The following is a 20,290-nucleotide window of genomic DNA, read 5'->3' on the forward strand; positions in this document are numbered from 1 at the left end:
AAACTTTTTGAAAAACAATTACGAGTTGTTCATTCAACACAACAACAAAATGTAAATATCTGTATTTATTTCAAAGGTTAAACATTTACAGTAGTGTGCAGAGATCCGGTAAACATCCAGTGTATTACAGTATGTATATGTCGGTGTTAGAAATTAATCAAACAGAAAACCTTATAGTAATGGGATGTAATATATCTGTTGAATCTTTGTTTGCATAAATTACAGTCATAATAGTAAATTAATCATTTTCTACTCTTTATACATGAAGCCATCTGCACTTAAGTACATTTACATCAGAATCTCCTTAGAGAACAACCAGCTAGAGGAGTATAAATACACATGCTGCAACAGCAACCAATTAAATTACAACTCACAACGCAGATATAGAAGAAAAGAGGGGTTATAAACATTGCATGTGCCACTGGAAGAGTTTACAATTGAATGTGGATTGTAGTGGTTCATTAAAAGCAGGTCTCAGCTCAGTTACACTGCGCTACAGGTCACTTGGCTGAGGAGGGGAAAAATGTGGACGATTGAGGCCTGAATATAATTCAGTCCTTAGTATATGACAGTATTACTTTATCCTGTATGATAAGAGGAATGTAACATTTTCTAGTGTTTGTTAAACTGGGGTTAACATTTATAAAAGTTAGTTTAGGGAGGGTCAATGTGTTCTCAGATGAATTTGGGAGGTGTCCATGTCCTTGTTTTTAAAAGACAATTATTTGGTATTTTTCTTTCCGTCAACAAATGCTGTGAAAAGAACTAAACTAACAATCACTAACATGTCTGTGGCACTCAGCACCAAGCCCAACTTGATCCCACTGGAGATTTAAAACAAGTCAAACGTCAGAAAAAGGCATAAATCCTTCCCTAAAACACAAGGGCACTGTAGTTTTTCAGCAACATTACTCTAACAAGAGTACATGCATTTGTTGGGGAATACTTTAAGCTGTGCATTACAGCTTGAATTTACGTATACAGTATGTGAATTTACGTATTTGGTGCTCTAGTCAGTAATTGCTTCAACACGATGGTTTATGTACTCTGGGTTTAGCTAAAATGTGTGTTTGTGGTAATGAAGCAATGTCTGTGTTTAACAGTTTGGCTCATTATGTGTTTTTAATTGTTTTTGGACACCAAATAGCAGAGAGAAATACGATCAGTCTACACAGGCAATACTTGTCAGTGGGTTGAATTGTTAGTTCTGTTGACAATAACAAAAAAATAATAACATGGTCAGCTTAATCCTTATTTGTGTACTGTGGCCTTGTTAATGGGATAATCTGTCCTTCATTTGTTACAGCAGAATCTTTCAAATAAATTAAGTATCCTTGTCTGGACCTCCTCTTTAATAAAGAGGCAAAGATACTTTAACAACCCACGTGGATGGAAATCAACCCCTGCACACTGATGCACTGTATTGTATCAGATATTGGATGGACTAAAACACAACATCTGGTATTTGTTTCTTTTCGTAACATTTCACCTGTCGTCAGTAATTAAAGCAGCAGTCAGTGTGAACAAAGACAGAAGACGACGCAGGATCAATAGAAGCGTCTGCCTGAAGCGACCTGCTGCTGTTGCATCATCACGTGAATGACTCTCCTGCACCTCACAGAGCTCAGCTGACAGCACAAGACAGTCCAAAGATTTATATCTGACCACAGGAGATACGACAGACGGAAAATGTGACAGACTCGGACGTGAGCCGAGAAATGTACTTATTTATCTTTGGATGCGATTACACTACTGCTGTGCAGGTGTTTCTCAGACTTGAAACTGGAAATGAAATGCGTTCACAGAAAGCAATCGCTCCCACAAAAAAATGTCCTCATGCGCTCTCGTTGTAATGAATTTGCGGTTAGCTTGCTAAAGATAAACACTCACACGCAGTCGAACATGTTGGCTTGTTTAAGCACCTGCATAAAGTAGATCCCACATCCATCTAAAAAGTAAAACTAAAAACATCCAGAAGCTTAAAAATGACACACCTTTGACACATGAACCGTTGCAGTAACAGTGATTAGTCTTCCCCCTCCAGTTTCTGCGTGACACACTTGATGCGGATATTTTCCCGCAGGTTGCGGAGGCGAGCGCTGCGACTCGTGATTTCTTCCACGTAGGTTTTGGGGAACCAGCCCCGTTCCCCGTCAGACAGTCTGATGCCTTCCACCCAGCCTGGCGAAAGAGAACATCCCTCAGATGTCAAATAAACCACTGCACATGCACATCGACCACACTAGAGTGAACCTCAGATGGCCAGTGGGACAGACACACCACACGTTACATTAATCTAGGTGCAGGTTGCGCTCTTACCGTCACTTGTAATGGTCTTCGCATGAAGAATGTCGGCCTTCTCCAGTGTTAACTCGTCATGCTCTTGGGCCTGATAGCTTTTGATGCACTGAACCTGGGATATATCTACAAGCGGAAAAGACAAGAAAAAGATGAATGAGGGGATTAAAAAGGTTTCCACTGATTCACAGTGCACCCAAAGCTCTCAACTGACCATCATTCTCACTGGCCTGCTCGATGTCTTCGAGTGGATCAGATGGAAACATGGCTGTAATCCACCTCTGCTTCTCACTCCTTGGTAGACGAGAGAAAGAGCCGTTACATCACCGTCTGCTAAAGCTGCCTGTTTCTACTTGGGCACACTTTATGATCGCAGTGACTCACTCGGTGTGCGACTTGAGCAGGATTTGATGTTTGAGCTGTTGGCCTTCACACAGTTGCAAGTGGAAGATGAAGCCGGAGATGCCCTGCAGCTTCTGACTGAGGTCCTTCACTTTCAGCTCTCCTATCTTGGCGTGGACAAACACCATGAACTTCCACGGACTGCAAAAAAAGATGGCGGCTTATTGTCAAGATTTATTTCTCTCTACATTATAATAACCCGCTAGTGTGTTTTAAAAGCCACTATGTGTTAAATGTTTAAGTAGTGGTGTGGTTTTCAAACCATTATTATTATTACATTGTTGTCATTATTATTAGTCGTGGTAGTATTAGAATTATTCTAACTCTCGACAAGTAAGCAAATTTCTCCAAATGTCAAAACATTTTTTTTTACAACAAGAAAAAGGAACAAGGGAAAAAACAATGAGGCTTCAAAAGTCAAAGTTACACTCCTTTTACTTTCTTTGTGGACCTACACAGCGTTTACCTGCTGAACTGTTGTGGGAGGACACTCCAAGCATCTTTGCAGAAGATTTAGTTTCCTATTTTGTCACTAAAATCAGTAAAAAATAACCACTTTTTAAACCCAGCTTGCTAACCTCAGCCCACAACATTGTTTAAATATAAATATATATATATATTTAAACAATGTTTAAACAATGTATATATATATATATATAAATATATATATATCCTTAATTCAGTCACCATCAATAACCCAATTTAATGTAGCTTCTATCACGTGTTTTTATGTAAATCTGTTTTAATGCGTCTTGTCTGGTGGCGATGATGTATAATGCATTTTATTGTACTCTTTTAAATAGCAGATTATGCAAATGCGAACCAAAGGACAATGCTTTTCATTTTGCACGCAAAAAGTAGAACATAAAGTATTTCCTACTACTATTTGAGTCATTACAGTGTTATTTGCGTAGGAAGGGAATGCTGCAAGACCAGTTTGGAGAGGAGGAATCATCACATCAACCAGTGTGCCTCTACGGCGTGTTAGCATCGCATTCAGACAGACTTATCATTTAACTAAATAATCCTTGTTTCTCATCATGACTCAGCCATCAGTGCCCTATTTTAGCCGCTGGTCTCTCTGTATCCACTACATTTTACTCACTCCTTCCTCCGGGACAGCAGGAGGCAGTCATTGAACAGATGAAGGTACACAGGCTTGGTGGGCAACTTGAGCTTTGATCCAGAGATGCTCATTGTCTGAGTGTCCACTTCCAGGAGTTCACCGTGCTTCACCAGCCAGCGGGACTGAGAGATCAGAGGAAAGATCTGCAAAGAAAGGAAATGCGCCGCTGATTAAGAAACACTGCAAAATGTCAACAACGCAGATTAAGAAAAAGAACACTTTACAATGACTTTATTCACCTTTCCCTCAAAATTGATTTTCTTATTGAGGTGAATAAGTTCCTCCATCCTCTTCATTGACTGCACACTGGAGTTACATTCTTTGATGATCTAAGAAGACACATACCAACATGGTTATTACTGTTGTGCCTCACCAGTGATGATACCAGTACTCATCCAACTGGCTATTAGAGATGATAATCACCACCTTTTTCAGCTCATTGAAAGCCTTCGTGGCAGTGTCCTCATCTCGGGAGCCTGGCGTCGTCCTCTTTAAGATGTTCTGAAAAGTAAATTGTTTTGTTTTTTTGAAGATACGCCAACAGAGTGAATAATACTCTTGTTGGGGGTAAAGAAAAACCCTGCTTTGGCAAATTGATTAGCCGGTCCACATATTACCTATTTACAGCACGTAAATGGCTTTCGAGAGCGAACATGAATTTGGCAGTGAAAGTTTAATAGTGTACCTCCACCAGCATTTTGAGCCGTGTGATCCTCTGAAACGGGAGGATTAGAAAAGACGTCAGCGGAAGTCTTTGGCAGATGGGATCCTCCTCCAGACGGGCCAGGATGCCAGGGAAACGAGGGATCTCAAGCCTGAGAGGACAAGAACGAGCAGATTTAGAGAAACATTTTAATGACTTTTAGTGAAAGTGGGTGTAAATTCCATTGTGCCTTTTTTTTTTTTTTTTTTTTTGAAAGAGAAAAAAAATGCTCAGCCTCCTCCAGATGAAACATCTGCAAGTTAAGTCATGCCGGACTAAAATAACACCTGAACACCCTGAGAGAAAATTATGGATATCCAGCATGAAACCATTGGATTGTATGCACTTCAGCCACACAGAGAGACATTCACATACATGTTTAGGTCTCAAGCAGCTGATTTGTTATATGTTAGATGAAAGCAGTTGCTCACAGCAAACGCTGGTACGTCTGCTCTTGGTACGCCTGGTTGGTTACGTAAGGTAAATAAACCCGTCGCAGAGCCGGGCAGTGTTCCAGGACGATGTCGGACACGTCGAAGCGCAGAATATCTTCCTCCAGGCGGTGCTCCAGGTCCTGAAGAAACCTACAACGGCACCGAGTGAGCAGAAAACACACTCAGAGGAGGAGACATGCCGGCCGCGAGGTTAAAATAAAGAATTAGACGGCAACAGCGGCACGTCATCAGCATAACGCTTCACCTCTCACTGACACCTTTGACTTCAGGCAGCTTGGAGAAGAGCCACTGCTTATCCTGAGCGCCGAGACACTCGGCGAGCTCCTGCGACAACATGAAGTGGTCCACTGCGATCGTCAGACTACGAATGTAGGACGCCTCAGACGTCACCAGCTCAAACTTTGCCTGAGTTGAGGGAGAGACAGTGAAAGGTCGGCTTGGTCATCCACAGTACATGAAGTAGCAAACAGCCGTAGCGGTCGCCGCATGTCTTCATTCACCTCTTGTAATTTCCGCTCCTCGTTGCTGAAGTTGTCGAGCTGGCCGCTGGTTCGGACGTCGGGGATGTCCTGCCACAGGGCAAAAGCAGAGCCTCGCGAGGAGCGAAAGGAGCTGGATGGAGACAGGTTAGAAGGAGACGGGGTCCCGTCTAACTCATCCCGGTGTCCCTCCTCCTCTGTGCCAGGCTCCTTCCCTTGCTGCCTCTGGATCTCTCTGTTGATGGCGACATCGCTGTATTCCTGGTACAGAATAGCTGCAGGAAAGTTAAAAAAAGGGGAATGTCACAGAAAAATCCAACCGAGTACTGGCTTTAATGAGGTGCAATAGCTGAACTTACAACTAGGCAAAAACCGTGATAATCGATTTGAACTGGCAACGGTTGGAAGTATGCAGAGGTCCTCCTCGATAGATTTCTTTCTCATTCTGTGGAAAAAAGAAAGTGAACTGAGATCAATACACATTCTTCAACCTCTGCAATTTCAGAATAGTTTAAATCTGTATTTACCCGAGTTTTGCGCTCCACCGATGCAAAGGCATGCCATTGTCGCTGCTGGGCGGAGGAGGTGCAGGTACGACAGGACTGTGGGGGGCGCTATCAGCGGAGCCTCCCGAGCTGCGGTGCCTGCAGTTGGACTTCGCTAAACAGGAGGAAAAGCCCACGGTGCAGGTGTGAGGCACAGGGAAGAAGCAAAACACCTCATGTAATGAAGGCTGATGAAACGATACCATCACCTTTCTGGATGTTTATGAACAGCTTCATGAGAGGAATAAACTGCAGCAACACTTGGCACAATTAGCCGCGAAAGGGCTCGCTGATAGAAGTTCACCTACTTGTGCCAACTTCTTCTTCGTAGCCTTCTTCTCATCCTAACCCCTAACCCTATTTATTGTTTGAGTTGTGTTTAGAGGTTGTACATGAGGATTATATATATTGTTGTAGCCCTGATTTTTATGTTCAATTTGATACCTAACATGTTTTTTCTTTTATTTGTACTTTGGAACCTGATATAAAAGGGTCCTCAAAAATGGGGACCCTATGGATCAAAGTTAATCTACCAAACATGAAACGGGGATAACAAATATTTTATTTAACTATTTCAATCAATACAAACTATATCACGTTTTCGTTGAGTCGAATATTTGACTCATTGTTTTAACACCGAAGTAAATCTGTGAACGTCCACTTGTTCTAAATGTTGGGAACAACGCTGAGCACAACAAGTTCACATGTATATTTCGTTCAACTGCGCAGATGGTTGAAATTTGACATTGAGTGATGTGCAGGAACAATGAAGCTGTGAACCGGACCCCTTTTGACTTGAGTTTTCCTTTAATTTATCTCACATCTTTAGCCTCGTCTTTAGTCCTTGTTCCAGGAGAAGGCCAGCGCTAAGCCACATGGTGTCAAGTCTGTGCTCTACTCACGGTCTGCGTTGGGGCTCAGGCTGCTGGAGCCCTGTCTGTCTCTGGAGGCGACCCGTGCCGACAGCGACTTTCCCAGCTTCAAGGTGAAGGAGCTCTTCCTCTGAGAGAGCTGCAGTCTCGAGATCAGTTCTGAGGCCGAGAAGCGCCGCCGCTCTTGATCCCCCTGACGGCTACGTGACAAAAAGCTCCCCCCCGTGGCGCTCAACGTCTCTACACTCCCGCCGTCTTCCCCCGCCGCCGCCGCCGCCATCGAGTCCTCTATTATCTGCAGTGGTTCCTCAGGTAGATTGAAAATGTCATTGTGGCTGAGGTTTGGTAAATCTGGGAGACCGTCTGTGGATGATGGCCATGAAATGGCCTCCAGGGAGGATAATCCACTGAGGTCCTCCTCCAGGAAAGATGCAAAAGGTCCCGGGAAGATGTAGTCTGCGTCCAGGAGCGGGCTGCTGAGAGATTCATCGCTCTGGCTGTCTGGTGAATAAACCTGCATCTTTCGCCCTGGAAACAAGAAAATAACTTAATGTGAGACCAAGAGGAAGAGCATGCAAAAGAGATTTTAAAGCCTGATTTGTCACGTAAACGCTGTCCGTATTGCACACTCACGGATAGACTTCTCTTTCAGTGAACCTTGTGATGTCCTCCTCTGCAGCTGGCAGGAGTCTAGGCTCTGAAACCCAGGGCCTTCAGGGGAGGATGGGGAGCAAGGTAATGGAGATTCCCAGGAGTTTCGGTTTGTGTATAAAGAGGACAGCGGGAACGGCAGCGGGAGGCTGAGAGCAGCGTGGAGAGGACGACACACTGTTGTGACAGCGCGAGGTCTTTCCGTCCGCTCCTGCAAAGAAGTCCTGACGCCATCATGGCATTTTAGCTCACAGTCACCTGGGGGCGTACAGGAGTTCAAGTTCGACGCCATTTCGCGCTCATTGTCTGTCCGCAGGCAGTCGTTCTGCATGCCATTCAGTTCATTTAGTGTATGTGTGAAGCCGTTCAGGGGCAGGGAGTGCGTCGTGCATTGGGTCTCCGGGATAACAGCCGACCTCGGCAAGCTGAGACCGTTTAGTTTCGGGGTCACCGGTGGTTGTAGCTCAATAAAAGCCAATGTTTCCTGCTGGCACACGGCAACATGCTTGTGGTGGCACGGGTGGAGGAGAGGCCTGTCCTCCCGGGCCTCGCTCAGAGCCTGGGACTCCCCCGAGCCGGGGATCCACATGCTGGGACCTTCTCCTCGGCAGCGAAAAGCGTTAAGGTGGGGTTGGAAATCAGGAAAAGGTGAGAGTCCATACCCAGGAAGCATGGCTGGACGAACACATGAGAGCTACCAAAGGAGAGAGGGAAAGAACAGCTTAATGGGATTTACTAAAAACACTGTTGTCTGTGGTCTTTGTTCTGCATAAACGTATATTTAAATTCATTTTAATGTATTAATGCAAATGTAGGGATCCATTTATTACTTGATCATAATTTAGAACAAGGGACTGCACAACGCTTATTGGTGCTGGTATGACCACCAAATTAAACCTTAATACTGTCAATTAACGGAATAATAATTAGATAGAATGCACTTTTCTGAACTAATAAAAACATCCATTACACAGATATTAGTCAAAATGAATTGACATTATGCAAGAAGGTGGGGAGGTGATGTTTAAAGGTCTGTTTAAAGTTTACTGGATTAAGTCTGGACTATAATATGCATATGAAAAAAGATTTAGGTACCTATGCATTAAAGAAGTTAGGATGAATGTAAGTGGGACCACAAATACGTTACAACAGATTCAAATATTGTTTTTCTTGTCATCTAAAATCAGTTTCTTAGGTATTCAAGTGGACAACATATGATGAACTATTGAACTAGTCCAAGCAAACAGGAGCAAAGGGAGAAAACTGGAATGCTCTTAAAAAAAAACCTGCCTCATTAATATAAACCAGAACAGCGATAAACTGCAGCCACCAAATACAGTTGCCTGAAAACAATTCACTGTCACACTGTCGGAGTATATTCTGTTATAATAAACAATGTGCACAATTCATAAACTATTCAGACAATCGTGGAGGTTTAATCGATGGAAGAATTACTTTCTTTTGGCTTTTGAAAATGTTTGGGATTCAGCCTCACACACACACGGAAATAGCAAGATGGACCTTGAAACAATTGACGCGTGCAGGATGTTTCCCAGTCTCACGCACACACACGTACCTGCATGGACAGACTCACGCACACACAATTAAGTCTAGCTTAGTGTGTCTTCCTGCTTTAATTAAAGACCACTCTACTCAGCGTACAGCCCCTGTACTTAACCACACACACACACACACACACACACACACACACACACACACCTCCAGACAGAATACCACAACAGACAGAGGAAGAGCGCACATCCTCAGCACTCTCACCTTTCACCTGAGATCTCTACTCATCCATCACTCTGGCGGATGGTTTGCCTTCCTGTCAGCTGGCAGCACCTCCTGTGATTGAATATATTCACAGTGAGCGTCTGGTAAATCCCAGCAGCGGGGTCATGAAGTGAGCTCTCCTGACAGGCTGTTAAAACACACTTGTGGAGCTCTGTCTCTTTTTACCGTGCTGCTTCCTGAGCAGGTAATCCTCCACTCATTTGAAGAGGCGCTTAGAGGAACTGTACAGATGCTCATATGCAGTACGACACGCACATGGCCTGAAACATTTCATACCTGTTCTCGCAGCTGCCGTGGCCTGTTCACCTTTGTGAAGCGGCGTGATAGTTACGGTAGCATTTAGCTCTTCTAGCGAAGCCAGAATGAATACTTTTTACATATTTCCTGTCTGAATGTCTTTCTTTACTGCGTATGGTATATTTTGTGTCTATTTGTTGGGAGGGCGCAGACAAAAAAAACTCACAAGCACACAAGGACACGCACTGTCTCTCATCGAGCACCTCACTCAACACAAGAAGTGTGAATCTCAATAATTGTTCTCTCGTAGGGTCATGCGTCTTGGGCCTGTGGCTTGGTTTTGGAGAACAATGTCGGCTAGATAGTCGCAGCAACAAGTTAGCTTATCACACAGTTTATTCTTGACCTTGGAAACATTAGCTGATAAAACAGTCTCAACACAAGTTCACTCAGCAGCTGTGAGGGAGCTTTTGTCACACCAGAGGTTTTTGAGTTCTTGAAAAAGATGTTTCAATATTTTCTTCTAATATCCACGTCAATAAAGCGGTAACTTTGTCTTAATAATAATTTTAGGAAAAATGAAAAATAGTTTGTCATAGCAGTCACACAACTTTTCTTTTTCTTCTTTTTCTCAGTGAGATTATTTGTCATTTAGTGTTAAACAGTAATCACAATACACTTCACATCTGTAATTTACACATGGACTGTATATAAGAAGTGGACGCAGTCATCATGATGCAACTCATTGGTTTGTGGTCTGCTGCTTGATGAACATGATGCTGTACTGAAGAAGACTTGAAACTAGCTATTGAGGCCATAAACTCTTGTGTACAATGATTATAAAAGAAAACCAGGTGAAAAGTAGATTCATTTTCTTATAAACTACAATACAAACAAACTTTTTTTCTGAGGAGTTGCATGGACATAGCAGTCTCTCTTAAAAGGTGCAGTATGCAAGATTTAGTGGCATCTAGCGTTGTTGCAGCCATTTAAATACCCCTCTTCTTAATCCTCCTGTTCCAAGACCGTGGTAACGTAAGCCATCGAGTGCAAAAGTGTGGCAACGCCATGTTGCTCAGAGGCTGTCATTTTAATATAACACGACTTTAAGAGTCGGTTTTGGACTCTGCGGCTAACGTTCCAGCAGTTTCACAAGTGCATCAAAGGACTGCAGTGGATTTCAGGTGACGTACAAAACGTGAGGGCCCTATCTAGACTCAGTGTTTGGTGTGTCCATTCTGGGCTTCTGCAGAAACATGGCAGTGTGACTAGCTTCCTATAAGAAAAGCTCATTCTAAGCAAACAAAAACACAACAATGCCTATTATGAAAACTAAATTATGAACATTGTATTCCATGTCTGCCAATAGAGCCACCCTAAATCCTGCACACTGTGCCTTTGAGAGGATTAAACCATGAATTAACACTTTCCCTGCATGTCCAACTAGGTTTAAAATGGTGTTTGTTTGCTTGGGGAATCACAGACTATAGATACTAGATAATAGTGTTCCTTCCTTCTTATTGAGCACACGTGTCGTGCTGTATGCTGCGAATATGAGGCTGTTGAAAAGCCACACCTGCTCTTGAGGCAGCCCAGTCAATCCTATCTCCCCCTGTTTCTCTCATACACTCACACACTCTCACACACACACACACACACACACACACACACACACGCATGCACATACAGACGTGCATACACACACTGTAGTGCAGGTACAAATGGTTACCTGTTCCCTGCTGCAGACAAAGACAGCCTTTATATGTGAGCCTGGGCCCGGCTGCCCTGAGCACAGGACACCTGAGAGGGTGTGGGAACTCCTCATACTGATCCGCTCATACAGTGCAGCCACTGAGCCGTACACTCACATGCAGGCCACTGCTGCATAATGACACAATCTCATTGGGGCCTGGATGTGATAACTGGCTGGTTTTATGGGAACCCAGTATTAATCAAACTTTACGACGTGTATATCACAATAAATATCAATTATTTCCTCGTCAACAGTGTTTTGTATTGAAAACACGACCTTGGTTTCCATGATCATGTTATTTTTCATTATTGTCCTGATAAACAAATGTTCACATAATCCTCCATCAACAGCCGAGTGGTAAAAAAATCGACAATTTGTCATCTGCGTATTTGATCAAGAAACCTCAACGATCCCAAAAACTGAAAATAAGCCTCGCCGCCACATTCATCAACATGAAAGCATCCGATTAAATGCACTGCACATTCCTCGAGCCGATACAAATATATCAGGCGATTAAAATCTCAATTCCAAAGACATGTAATTTCCCTTGTCATAGCAGGGTGTTATTTGTGACTGTTATGGATTTTGCTGCCAGTGTTCTCCCCTGTAATTTCGCTAGGCTGCTCTAAGACGCCATGTCTGCATGCAGCAGTTAATGAATGGCACTCTGGCATGCCTTTAATGCTAACAGCCATACAAGGCGCATTTTTAATTGTGATATTATTCATCTTAAAGCTCTCAGAATAATCCTTTAATGAAGTGTAGCACATAAATTTGAGCATAAATCCATTGCCGAGTCAGCTTCACGACAGAGTCAAATGTTGTGTAATCGCATATTTAGAGCTTGTTTGATGTTTGCCGGGGGGAGATAAGAATATTAAAACAAATGGATTCAAACGTTGGAGCTCTTTGTGGTTCATGGGAGTGAAGAAATACATTTTTTACACTGTTTACTTTTCTAGTGTGAGGCAATGTGATGGTAACGGCGCTCTAAAGCAGCAGTATGGAGGACGCTAATCGTTTCAGAGAGGACAATGAGAGTGATATATATCTAGGTCTGGTTTATAAGAGCAGTCGAACTCAGCGGATGTAGACTGCGGGTATAAGCCAACCATAAGGTCAATTCTCTCCTCCGCGACCTGCATGTGACTGTTTTGCAACGGCACCGTCCCTGTTCCCTTTGCTTAGACAAGACAAATTTCATTACATTAAATTAAAGAGACTTTTCCCCACTATAAAAGGATGATAACGTGCTTTACCACGAGAATACTCTGTGTGTGGATGTGAGTTTGGGTCTTAGGGTTGATAAATCCTTTGTTTAGCTGAGTGTGATCTGCTTTCGCATTGGCCCGGTACGGATTGCTTTAAGAAATAAAGTATGACATAATACATTACTTATTGTCAACAAATTTTACAAAGAAAATGCAAACCAACAATTAATTGAGCCAACTATGAACTTGTAGTTTATTTTAAGTTATTCCGACACCCACCCTGCCGCTGTTAGGACTCAATAGAGGACCACATGGGTACATGTGTACTCTTTCAGTTACATTTGCTAAAAAAACACAGTGCCCAGCTCTTTTGTGAATTAATTTAGTCTTAAAAAACACACCAAATAACCCCATATTTAATAAATCTTTTTAGAAGATGTATTTCATCAGTAGGAAACACAACCACTCGTGTGTCAGTACTACAAAACATGTGGAGTCAGAAAGTACTGAGAGTCAAAGAAAAGCAAAACAAAAACACTGACTGCCACCAGTTGATGGTTTCATCGTGCCACACGGTAAACACAAGTTTCTCTGCAGCCTAACAGCGGCAGATAAAACTGTTTGCTCGGTAAGTGAGTCAGTCGCAGCCGAGTTGTGATGTCTCCTCCCTCGAGACGTCACAACTTGGCACTCACTGTAACGTGAAGCGAGATTCAGATCTCATGAGGGTGCTTTTTGTTACTTTGGCGCTGCTTTCTGGAACACAGGTTCTCAGTGGATGTTTACCAGGCTAAAACTAAGCTTGTGAGATTAAGTCAGGGTTTGCCAGGACGGAGTTGTTCAGAGTCCCTTCTCTCTTGTGCGATACGACGAGACATTTCCAAACACCCGACTTAGTTTTCAGCTGCTTGAACATCAATGTTGCACAGAGGTGACCCCGGATGCAACCCAGATCAGACTTCAAGCCTAAAGACCTTCACTCTGAAGACAACGACGAGTGCCAAAGCAAGTTATTTTTCCAGTAGCTTGTGAGGTGACCTGAAAGAGTTAGTCACATGGTTCCAGCCCGAGCCAATCATAACTTCGTATGCTTTGTCTTAGATATTTACCTTATCAGTTGCCGTGAAACAATGTCAGAAGAGACGTGTCACTGCCTACGACATTTCTATTAAATTAAACATTTGTTGCAGTACCTTCTGGTCACAGATGGAAGTCCCAAGAAGACATATTGGAGAAGCATTTGTCATGTCTGCAGTGCAACTTGTGTGTCGTATCTAACCCACGATCAGCCTGTGGAAACTCAGCGTCTCCGCCTTCCCCCGCACACAATTTCTCTCCCCGAGCGTAAGTCTGGTGTGTTTGGTCAGACAGACCGAAGTGTCCCGACAGTGTGGTGTGACCGGCTCATGTGTGTGTGTGAGATCGCAGTTTAACTCTGTCACATCGGACCACTAATTGCCAAGCGGTAGACTAAAGAGCCCGGCATTGTCTGCCGAGACAAGACATGACATCATTCAGCGTCACTTTATGGGAGAGCCTCCCTCACGCTGCGTTTTTGGAACATTTTCGAGCAATACTGCGATGGTGATGAGCAACTTTTAAACTACTTAAACTTGTGTGTCTGTTCTTTATTAAATTATTTGGATGCTATTTATGACGTGTTGATGTAAAAACAATAAAAGGTCAACTGGGAACTTGTCAAAGGTAGGCAGGGTTTTAAAACATTTTTTACATTTTTTTAAAAATTAAATGACATGGTTTTGTATATCTTGAAACGGTAAACATGATCTCCCACATGTCTCCCGTTAAGATTAGATGATTGCTAGTTGCCAAGAGATTTGCCTCGACCCAGCTGATGGCAATGCACCTAATTTGAATGTTGGCCTTCGCACAGCATTTCAAAAATGTACACCTTAAATACCTGGATCAGAAGCCAGGACGTGTCTTTTTGGTATTTTAATGGGCTTCATCTAAATCTCTCAATCAAAACAAACTCCTCAGCGAGACTCAAATTCCAATGAGAGAAAGGGCACCAGATGTCAAGGTGACGCGCTAAGCTGCATTTTCTTTCTTTCTTTGGAAGATCAGACGCCTGAATGGTGTGAGAATGGTTGAGCGAATTCAGGTCAGGGAGTTTCTTGGTGTTCGTTGCTCTTTTGGCCTCCACCCACTGAGACAGGTGAGCACCCCAGAGGCTACAGAGGAGGCGGGTTAGAGGGTGAGGAGGGGAGGGGGGGGGTTACCCAAATGTTTACACATGGTGCGGGTCCTCCTAATCCGCCTTTCCAGCCCCAGGCAATTTACACACGACCTTCTGAGACACTATGAAGATGCATACTGACAGCCTGGCTTACTATCACACAATGCTATGACACACACACACACACCTGAACGTGAGAGTGTGTGTTTGAGATGCAATTCGTCTTTGATTGAAAGCGACGAGATGTAGCGAAGCCTGCCGTGACCTCGTCTCACCCGGCCGGATTCCAGCCGAGACGGACAGACGGCAATCTCTGTTTTTTAAAATGCCTGAAAAAAAATGGAGACCATCTCGCATGTACACGCCAACATTTTTGGACCTTTAACCTCTCCCACCCCCACTTTGCCACCATTAACAGCTGCAGTCAGAGCAGCAGACACACAGGAGACACGCAGCCAGGACAGCGGAGACACAAAGAGAGCTATTGACGAACTTGTGGAAATAACCTGGTCTAATTATGGTTCTTTGTCATAAGACGCGAAAGCTACCAAGTCGATGGAGAGCCAGGGATCCAGCGCGCAGATAATCCACAAAATCTCATAATCAGTGCCTTCTGACAGATGATGGTTATCTGGATACCGGGACATTCTAAGAATAGGAGTGCTGATTGAGGATGTTTTGTCAGGTTACACGGACATGAGAGAAATTAACTACAACACATCTGAGAAAAAGAGACATTTGATGTTTCATACAGCTGTAAACAACAGCTTCTCCAACAACAGACATCTCACTATGGAGTGAAAGTGATGAGCCAGTAAGTAACAGGACTAAATTACTGAGACAAACTGGGCCCCATCTTTACGCCTTAAGGTCAACAACTATGTTCATAATCAATAAATACATGTGTTTTGGATTATGGTTTAGTCCATACAATGTCAGAAAGTAGTTAGAAATTCCTATCACAACATTGAAAAGCCCAGAGAGACGTCTTCAAACATTATTTTGTCTGACCAGGACATCCTGAGTAATGAGCAGTGTTTTGGCAAAACAGGTTGACAAAGACCTGAAACATTTGAACGGTAATGAGGCTGGCGGTTCTGTATTCTTTCTTGTGCTCATATATTTCCATATAATGACCGAAAAACAAATCCTTGGCGACGCAGAGCTCAACTGGTATCCGAAAACTGTTCACACCAGTGTGACACACTGTTGCACATGGTGACATGTTCCTTCATTACCGCGCCCGCCCCATAGTCCCCAACACATGCACTCTTTATGTTGTTGTTGAGTACAGCATGCTATAATCTACTGCGCGCAGCAATCATAGGAAGCTATACAGCAAGTGAAAGTTCATTTGTGACTCATTTTTAAAGATTCACATTTTCAGCAGAAACCAATGGACTTGGGGAGAGAGACAAAGACGGGAGTAATGAACGGACTGATGCACTGCTGGCTTACGTCTTTTTATTGGACCTTTCTCACAGTTACTTTTGATTCGTTCTCTGTTGATCGACCGATCATATCAGCACAATAAGTAAATGTTTAACAATACAATAAAAAATGTCTTGAATCTGCTGTAGTTTATTTTTCGGTTTCTCTGTTATCTGCTTGGTTTAAGCTTCCTGAAGAAGGAGGCTGGCGGGTTTGCTGGACTCAAACTGTCAATCAGTGCACTTTGATTCCAAACTGAGCTCTGAAGAGGCTGACCTACTTTACCACAAATCGCTGATGCATCTCTTGCATTCATGTGCTCCTGTGTTTACTCTGCGTTGTCCTCCTGCCTAGCTGTCCGCTAGTCTTTTTCCCACCTAAGCAACCAGCAGTTTCTGTCCCCCCCCCGCCTCCTCTACCCTTAATTTTTGCTTTTATTGTCTGGACAGGTACGGACAAGCCATCCACTAGGCTGCGTGTTGTTTTGAAATGTGATCAGGTAAAAGTGGAACTCACCTGACGAGCTGACCGTCCAGACGCGATTCCACTTTAGCTGTTATTTATTGTTACAGCCTTAACAGTGTCATCGGGATTAAAGCGATGAATTGAATGGGAGCTAAATGACCTTGAGGAAGCTAAAATAGTTTTTACGTGAAAGCAACACATTATTTGCCTTTTTTTCTCCCCAAAAGAGCAAAGAGGCCTAGCAAAGAAGCAAAAGTTCCTGAGCACACACAGCGTCTTATGAGGCACAATGTGAAATAACCCGAAGCCTACAGTGCTAGACAGGTGTGTGCAGCGACACAGCCGGTGCAGTTTCCACACACATTGCCTCTGGGCTCGAGTTTCTGTCTGTTTTAAGATTCATGTGAGGGCCAAAAATCCTCTGACACGCAGATTAACTAAGAAAAGACAGAACTTGTGCACTGCTGTGCATATGCTTTGTGCTTTCAGGGAATTACAGCTATTAGTTTGTCTTAGAAAAATACACTTTTTATAACTTTTAAATGAAACCCATCACATTACTGTAATTGTAACAGAAGGCACTGGGTTCAACTCGGTAGGCGGCCTCTCTTATAGTCCAGGTTTAAAGACAAGTTCACGTCCAACTTTAGAGGCCCTAACAGATGAGACCCTCTGATCCGCGGAGACACATTCCCTGGATGACTCGGCAAGCTCATTCCTCTGAAATTGACCACTAAACCGAGGTAGGAGACAAACAAAGCAGCTCGACTATCCACGTGCAACATGGAGGGCTGCCATTATGGGCGATAAAGGCCGCTGCCATTTAGGCCACAAGCCAAAAAGCCTGGAAAGTGACAGGGCCGCCTCAAAATATTGGTGTCACTGATGTTTACAGGGCAAGTTGGCTCTCAGTCATTGATGACAAATGATTTTAGCCTCGTCCCGTCTCGGTAAGCTGTGTGTGTGTGTGTGCGCATGTGAATGGAAACGCTGCGAGGTGCACAGGTAGCAGTTGCAATGCTGGGCGAGGTGCGGGAGGAATGGGGTTGAAGGAGGTTGAGGTGTGGCATCCTGGAACGCTTCCCCACACATATACACATACACACACACACACACACACACACACACACACACACACACACACACACACACACACACACACACACACACACACACACACACACACACACACGCTCAGACAGCCACTGCCTAAGTGGCAGGTGATGGGGCAGGTGCTCTCCAGACATACAGTTGTGGGGGGAGGTAGGAAGTGGGCGGAAGGAGGGGCCCTGCGGTGAGCAGAGTTATAAATCTGTGTGTGATATGAGCAGGCATGCAGAGTGTAATCAAACGTACAGCGCTCAGAGGCGAGACGTTCAATCACAGCGAAAGGACATCACTATGTGATGGCTATTCAAGGAAAAAAGTATCTTCAGCCTGTAATAACGTGCAGTAAAACAGTTCAAGGTCCTGATTTATGCTTTGTGCTGGTACACGTCTGCCTAACGTGCAGGTGGTGCGTTCCAGTCCAGACATACCGTAGTAAATCTGATAATCTGGAAAAACACCCACAGCTATCTATTTGCACTCCAGCCAAAATATCTACCTCCAGACCATCCACACAGCAGCAGCACCAGCAGACAATTCACATGACAATACGCTTAGTCATTGGGCCGGCAGACAGAAAAAAAAAATGTAAAAAAAAGGACAGCCGTCACCTCAGCCCGCCCCCTCTCGCTGATGTAGTTTGAAAGACGTCGGGAAAAAGTCTGGCGGGGTGATAATGTGTTTCGCATGTGGGTCCCAACTGGCGCACCGAGGAGAAGGGAGATTAAAAATCATGACCTGGCCGCTGAATGTCTTTATTGTCGTTTCCCCCTTGAAAAGCCAGATGGAGGCTCTGCATGAGCTAACAAACAAAACAGTAAAGCAGGGAGGAAGAGAACATAAACCACTGTGCCCGACCTCTGGAACATGCACATACGCACATGAATACATTCACACCTTTAACAGTGCATGTGCACACACACACACAAACACAAACAGACACCCCGACACACACACACACAGATCCACGTACAGCCCTCAGTCACCAACTCAAGGGCCTGCCTTGGCCTGGAGCTACAGGCGAAGAGGGTGTTTGAGTTTTATGCTAAAATGTCCCACGAAGGAGGAACAGAGAAGTTTCAGCCATGTACAGTTTTTTAACAACCTCTCATCCGACATACTCCAGACATGCACTTACCTGTCCCGCTCTGCAACAACTCATTGCTGCACTACAGTTACAACCATCACATTTAAGGGCCCACCTCACTCCGCACAGTTAGGGAGCTGCCGGGAACATCATCGATGCAAACAAGGACTTGTTCAAAGAAGGAGCACGCGAGCGGTGACGCCGACGATCCCACTGGCAGGACGTGTGCATCTACGCTGGTGCAGGACATTTTTTGGCAGTCCGCAACTTTTGTATCACAGGAAAGTGAAAATGACATCCTGTACTCCACTGCCGATGCACATATGACAAAGGCCTATTGGGAAAAACTAATATTTAAACAGCTGCTTTTGTTAGTTGAGACAAACAAGTCCTGAGAACCTGTCTCATGCCTGTGCTGTTCTCTGTATTCTAGATTTAAAAAAAACATGTATTCCTTTGTTTTCAGAGCTGTCATTTCATGCAGTGCACCTGACGGCTGCACAGCAACGCTCTCTCCCAAGTTGCACCACACAAAGCGGCCAGACCCTTCTCTCACAGGAAAATACCACACAGCTCAACTTTCACTCTGCAGAAGAAGAAGAAAAAAAAAAAATCTCCCAACTTGGAGCAGAAAGGAGAATGAATGTCATGTGCTCGGTTAGTGGTTGTCGCCGTTACAGTACCTCATTGGTGTTTGCAGCCTAGCGTGTGTGCTGGATGGCAGCCAGCAGCTGTGTGTGAATCCATGCCATCCCAGGGTCAGGCTGAGCCACTCTGCTATCCATTGCTGCCTTGTGTTCCTCCCGGCTTCGCTCCCCTCCTCTTCTCCGTTCCTTTCTTCTTTTCAGACTCGGCTCCGAGGTTTCCAAATCTGTGCCCCTCTGCCGGGTTCTTCTTCTCCTTCTTGTTCACCACCTCCTCGGGGAAAACAAAAACAGGTTGGGAAAAACAGCCACCACTTGCTGCACTCAGAGCTACTTGCAATGCAGATCCCCTCTCTAAGCTCCTCTGCTCTCCCTCTCTCTCCTTTTCCCTCCCTCCCTCTCTGCTACTGTTGGGGAAGTGCTCTCTCATTTTCCCTCATTCTCCTCCCCCTCTCTCGCCCTTCCTCTAACTCTAATAGTTATTTAGTGTCTCATTTCAGCACCTGCTTCCAGCCAGAAAGACACACAGACAGGAGGGAGCAGACAGACTTGGAGAGGAAAAATGTTGCTCCTTGGTGGGAGTGTGTACAAATTTGCATGTGCACTTTGTCAGCGAAACCCTTGGTGTGTTTGTGTGTGTGTGTGTGTGTGTGTTCCATGTACTTTGTTATTTGAATGTGTGAGGCTTGGATTCACAAACCGGACTAACACGCAATGCAGAAGTGCACATTTGCGCGTACAAATCGCTGTGTGCAGATCCATCGGTTGAAATACCCCTGACTATGTGCCTGTGCCTTCGTGCAGCTTTTACGAAAACAGAAAAAAAA

General features: G+C 44.2%; 1 protein-coding gene across 2 annotated transcripts; it reads right to left on the reverse strand.

Annotated features, from left to right (window-relative positions):
* Positions 1-94: 94 nt before the first annotated feature.
* Positions 95-19,776, reverse strand: arhgef19 (Rho guanine nucleotide exchange factor (GEF) 19). Of its 2 annotated transcripts, XM_068598650.1 has the most exons (16): positions 19,503-19,776; positions 7,514-8,225; positions 6,911-7,408; positions 5,991-6,123; positions 5,823-5,908; positions 5,485-5,738; positions 5,229-5,389; positions 4,961-5,113; positions 4,512-4,641; positions 4,253-4,327; positions 4,066-4,155; positions 3,806-3,969; positions 2,683-2,841; positions 2,513-2,592; positions 2,320-2,424; positions 95-2,181 (listed from the first exon to the last, which is right to left on the reverse strand). In XM_068598650.1, exons 2-16 carry the CDS (start codon positions 8,202-8,204, stop codon positions 2,027-2,029), a joined length of 2,934 nt encoding a protein of 977 aa, XP_068454751.1. In that variant the 5' UTR covers positions 8,205-8,225; positions 19,503-19,776; the 3' UTR covers positions 95-2,026. The 2 variants fall into 2 exon arrangements, with proteins under 2 accessions (XP_068454751.1, XP_068454752.1); XM_068598651.1 differs by lacking the exon at positions 19,503-19,776 and having other exon boundaries at positions 7,514-8,403.
* Between the last annotated feature and the right edge of the window lie 514 nt (positions 19,777-20,290).

Source organism: Clinocottus analis, unplaced genomic scaffold (genome assembly GCF_023055335.1).
Source record: "Clinocottus analis isolate CAN_PGR_092001 unplaced genomic scaffold, fCliAna1.0.p SCAF_4, whole genome shotgun sequence".
In the NCBI taxonomy this organism is placed as follows: Eukaryota; Metazoa; Chordata; class Actinopteri; order Perciformes; family Cottidae; genus Clinocottus; species Clinocottus analis.

Coding starts and splice junctions, on each gene's coding strand:
- arhgef19 (XM_068598650.1), bottom strand. CDS start 8,204: ATGCTTCCTGGGTATGGACTCTCACCTTTTCCTGATTTCCAACCCCAC. Junction 4,642..4,960: donor CAGACGTACCAGCGTTTGCT/GTGAGCAACTGC, acceptor TTGTCCTCTCAG/GCTTGAGATCCCTCGTTTCC. Junction 2,842..3,805: donor CTGCTGTCCCGGAGGAAGGA/GTGAGTAAAATG, acceptor CTTTTTTTGCAG/TCCGTGGAAGTTCATGGTGT.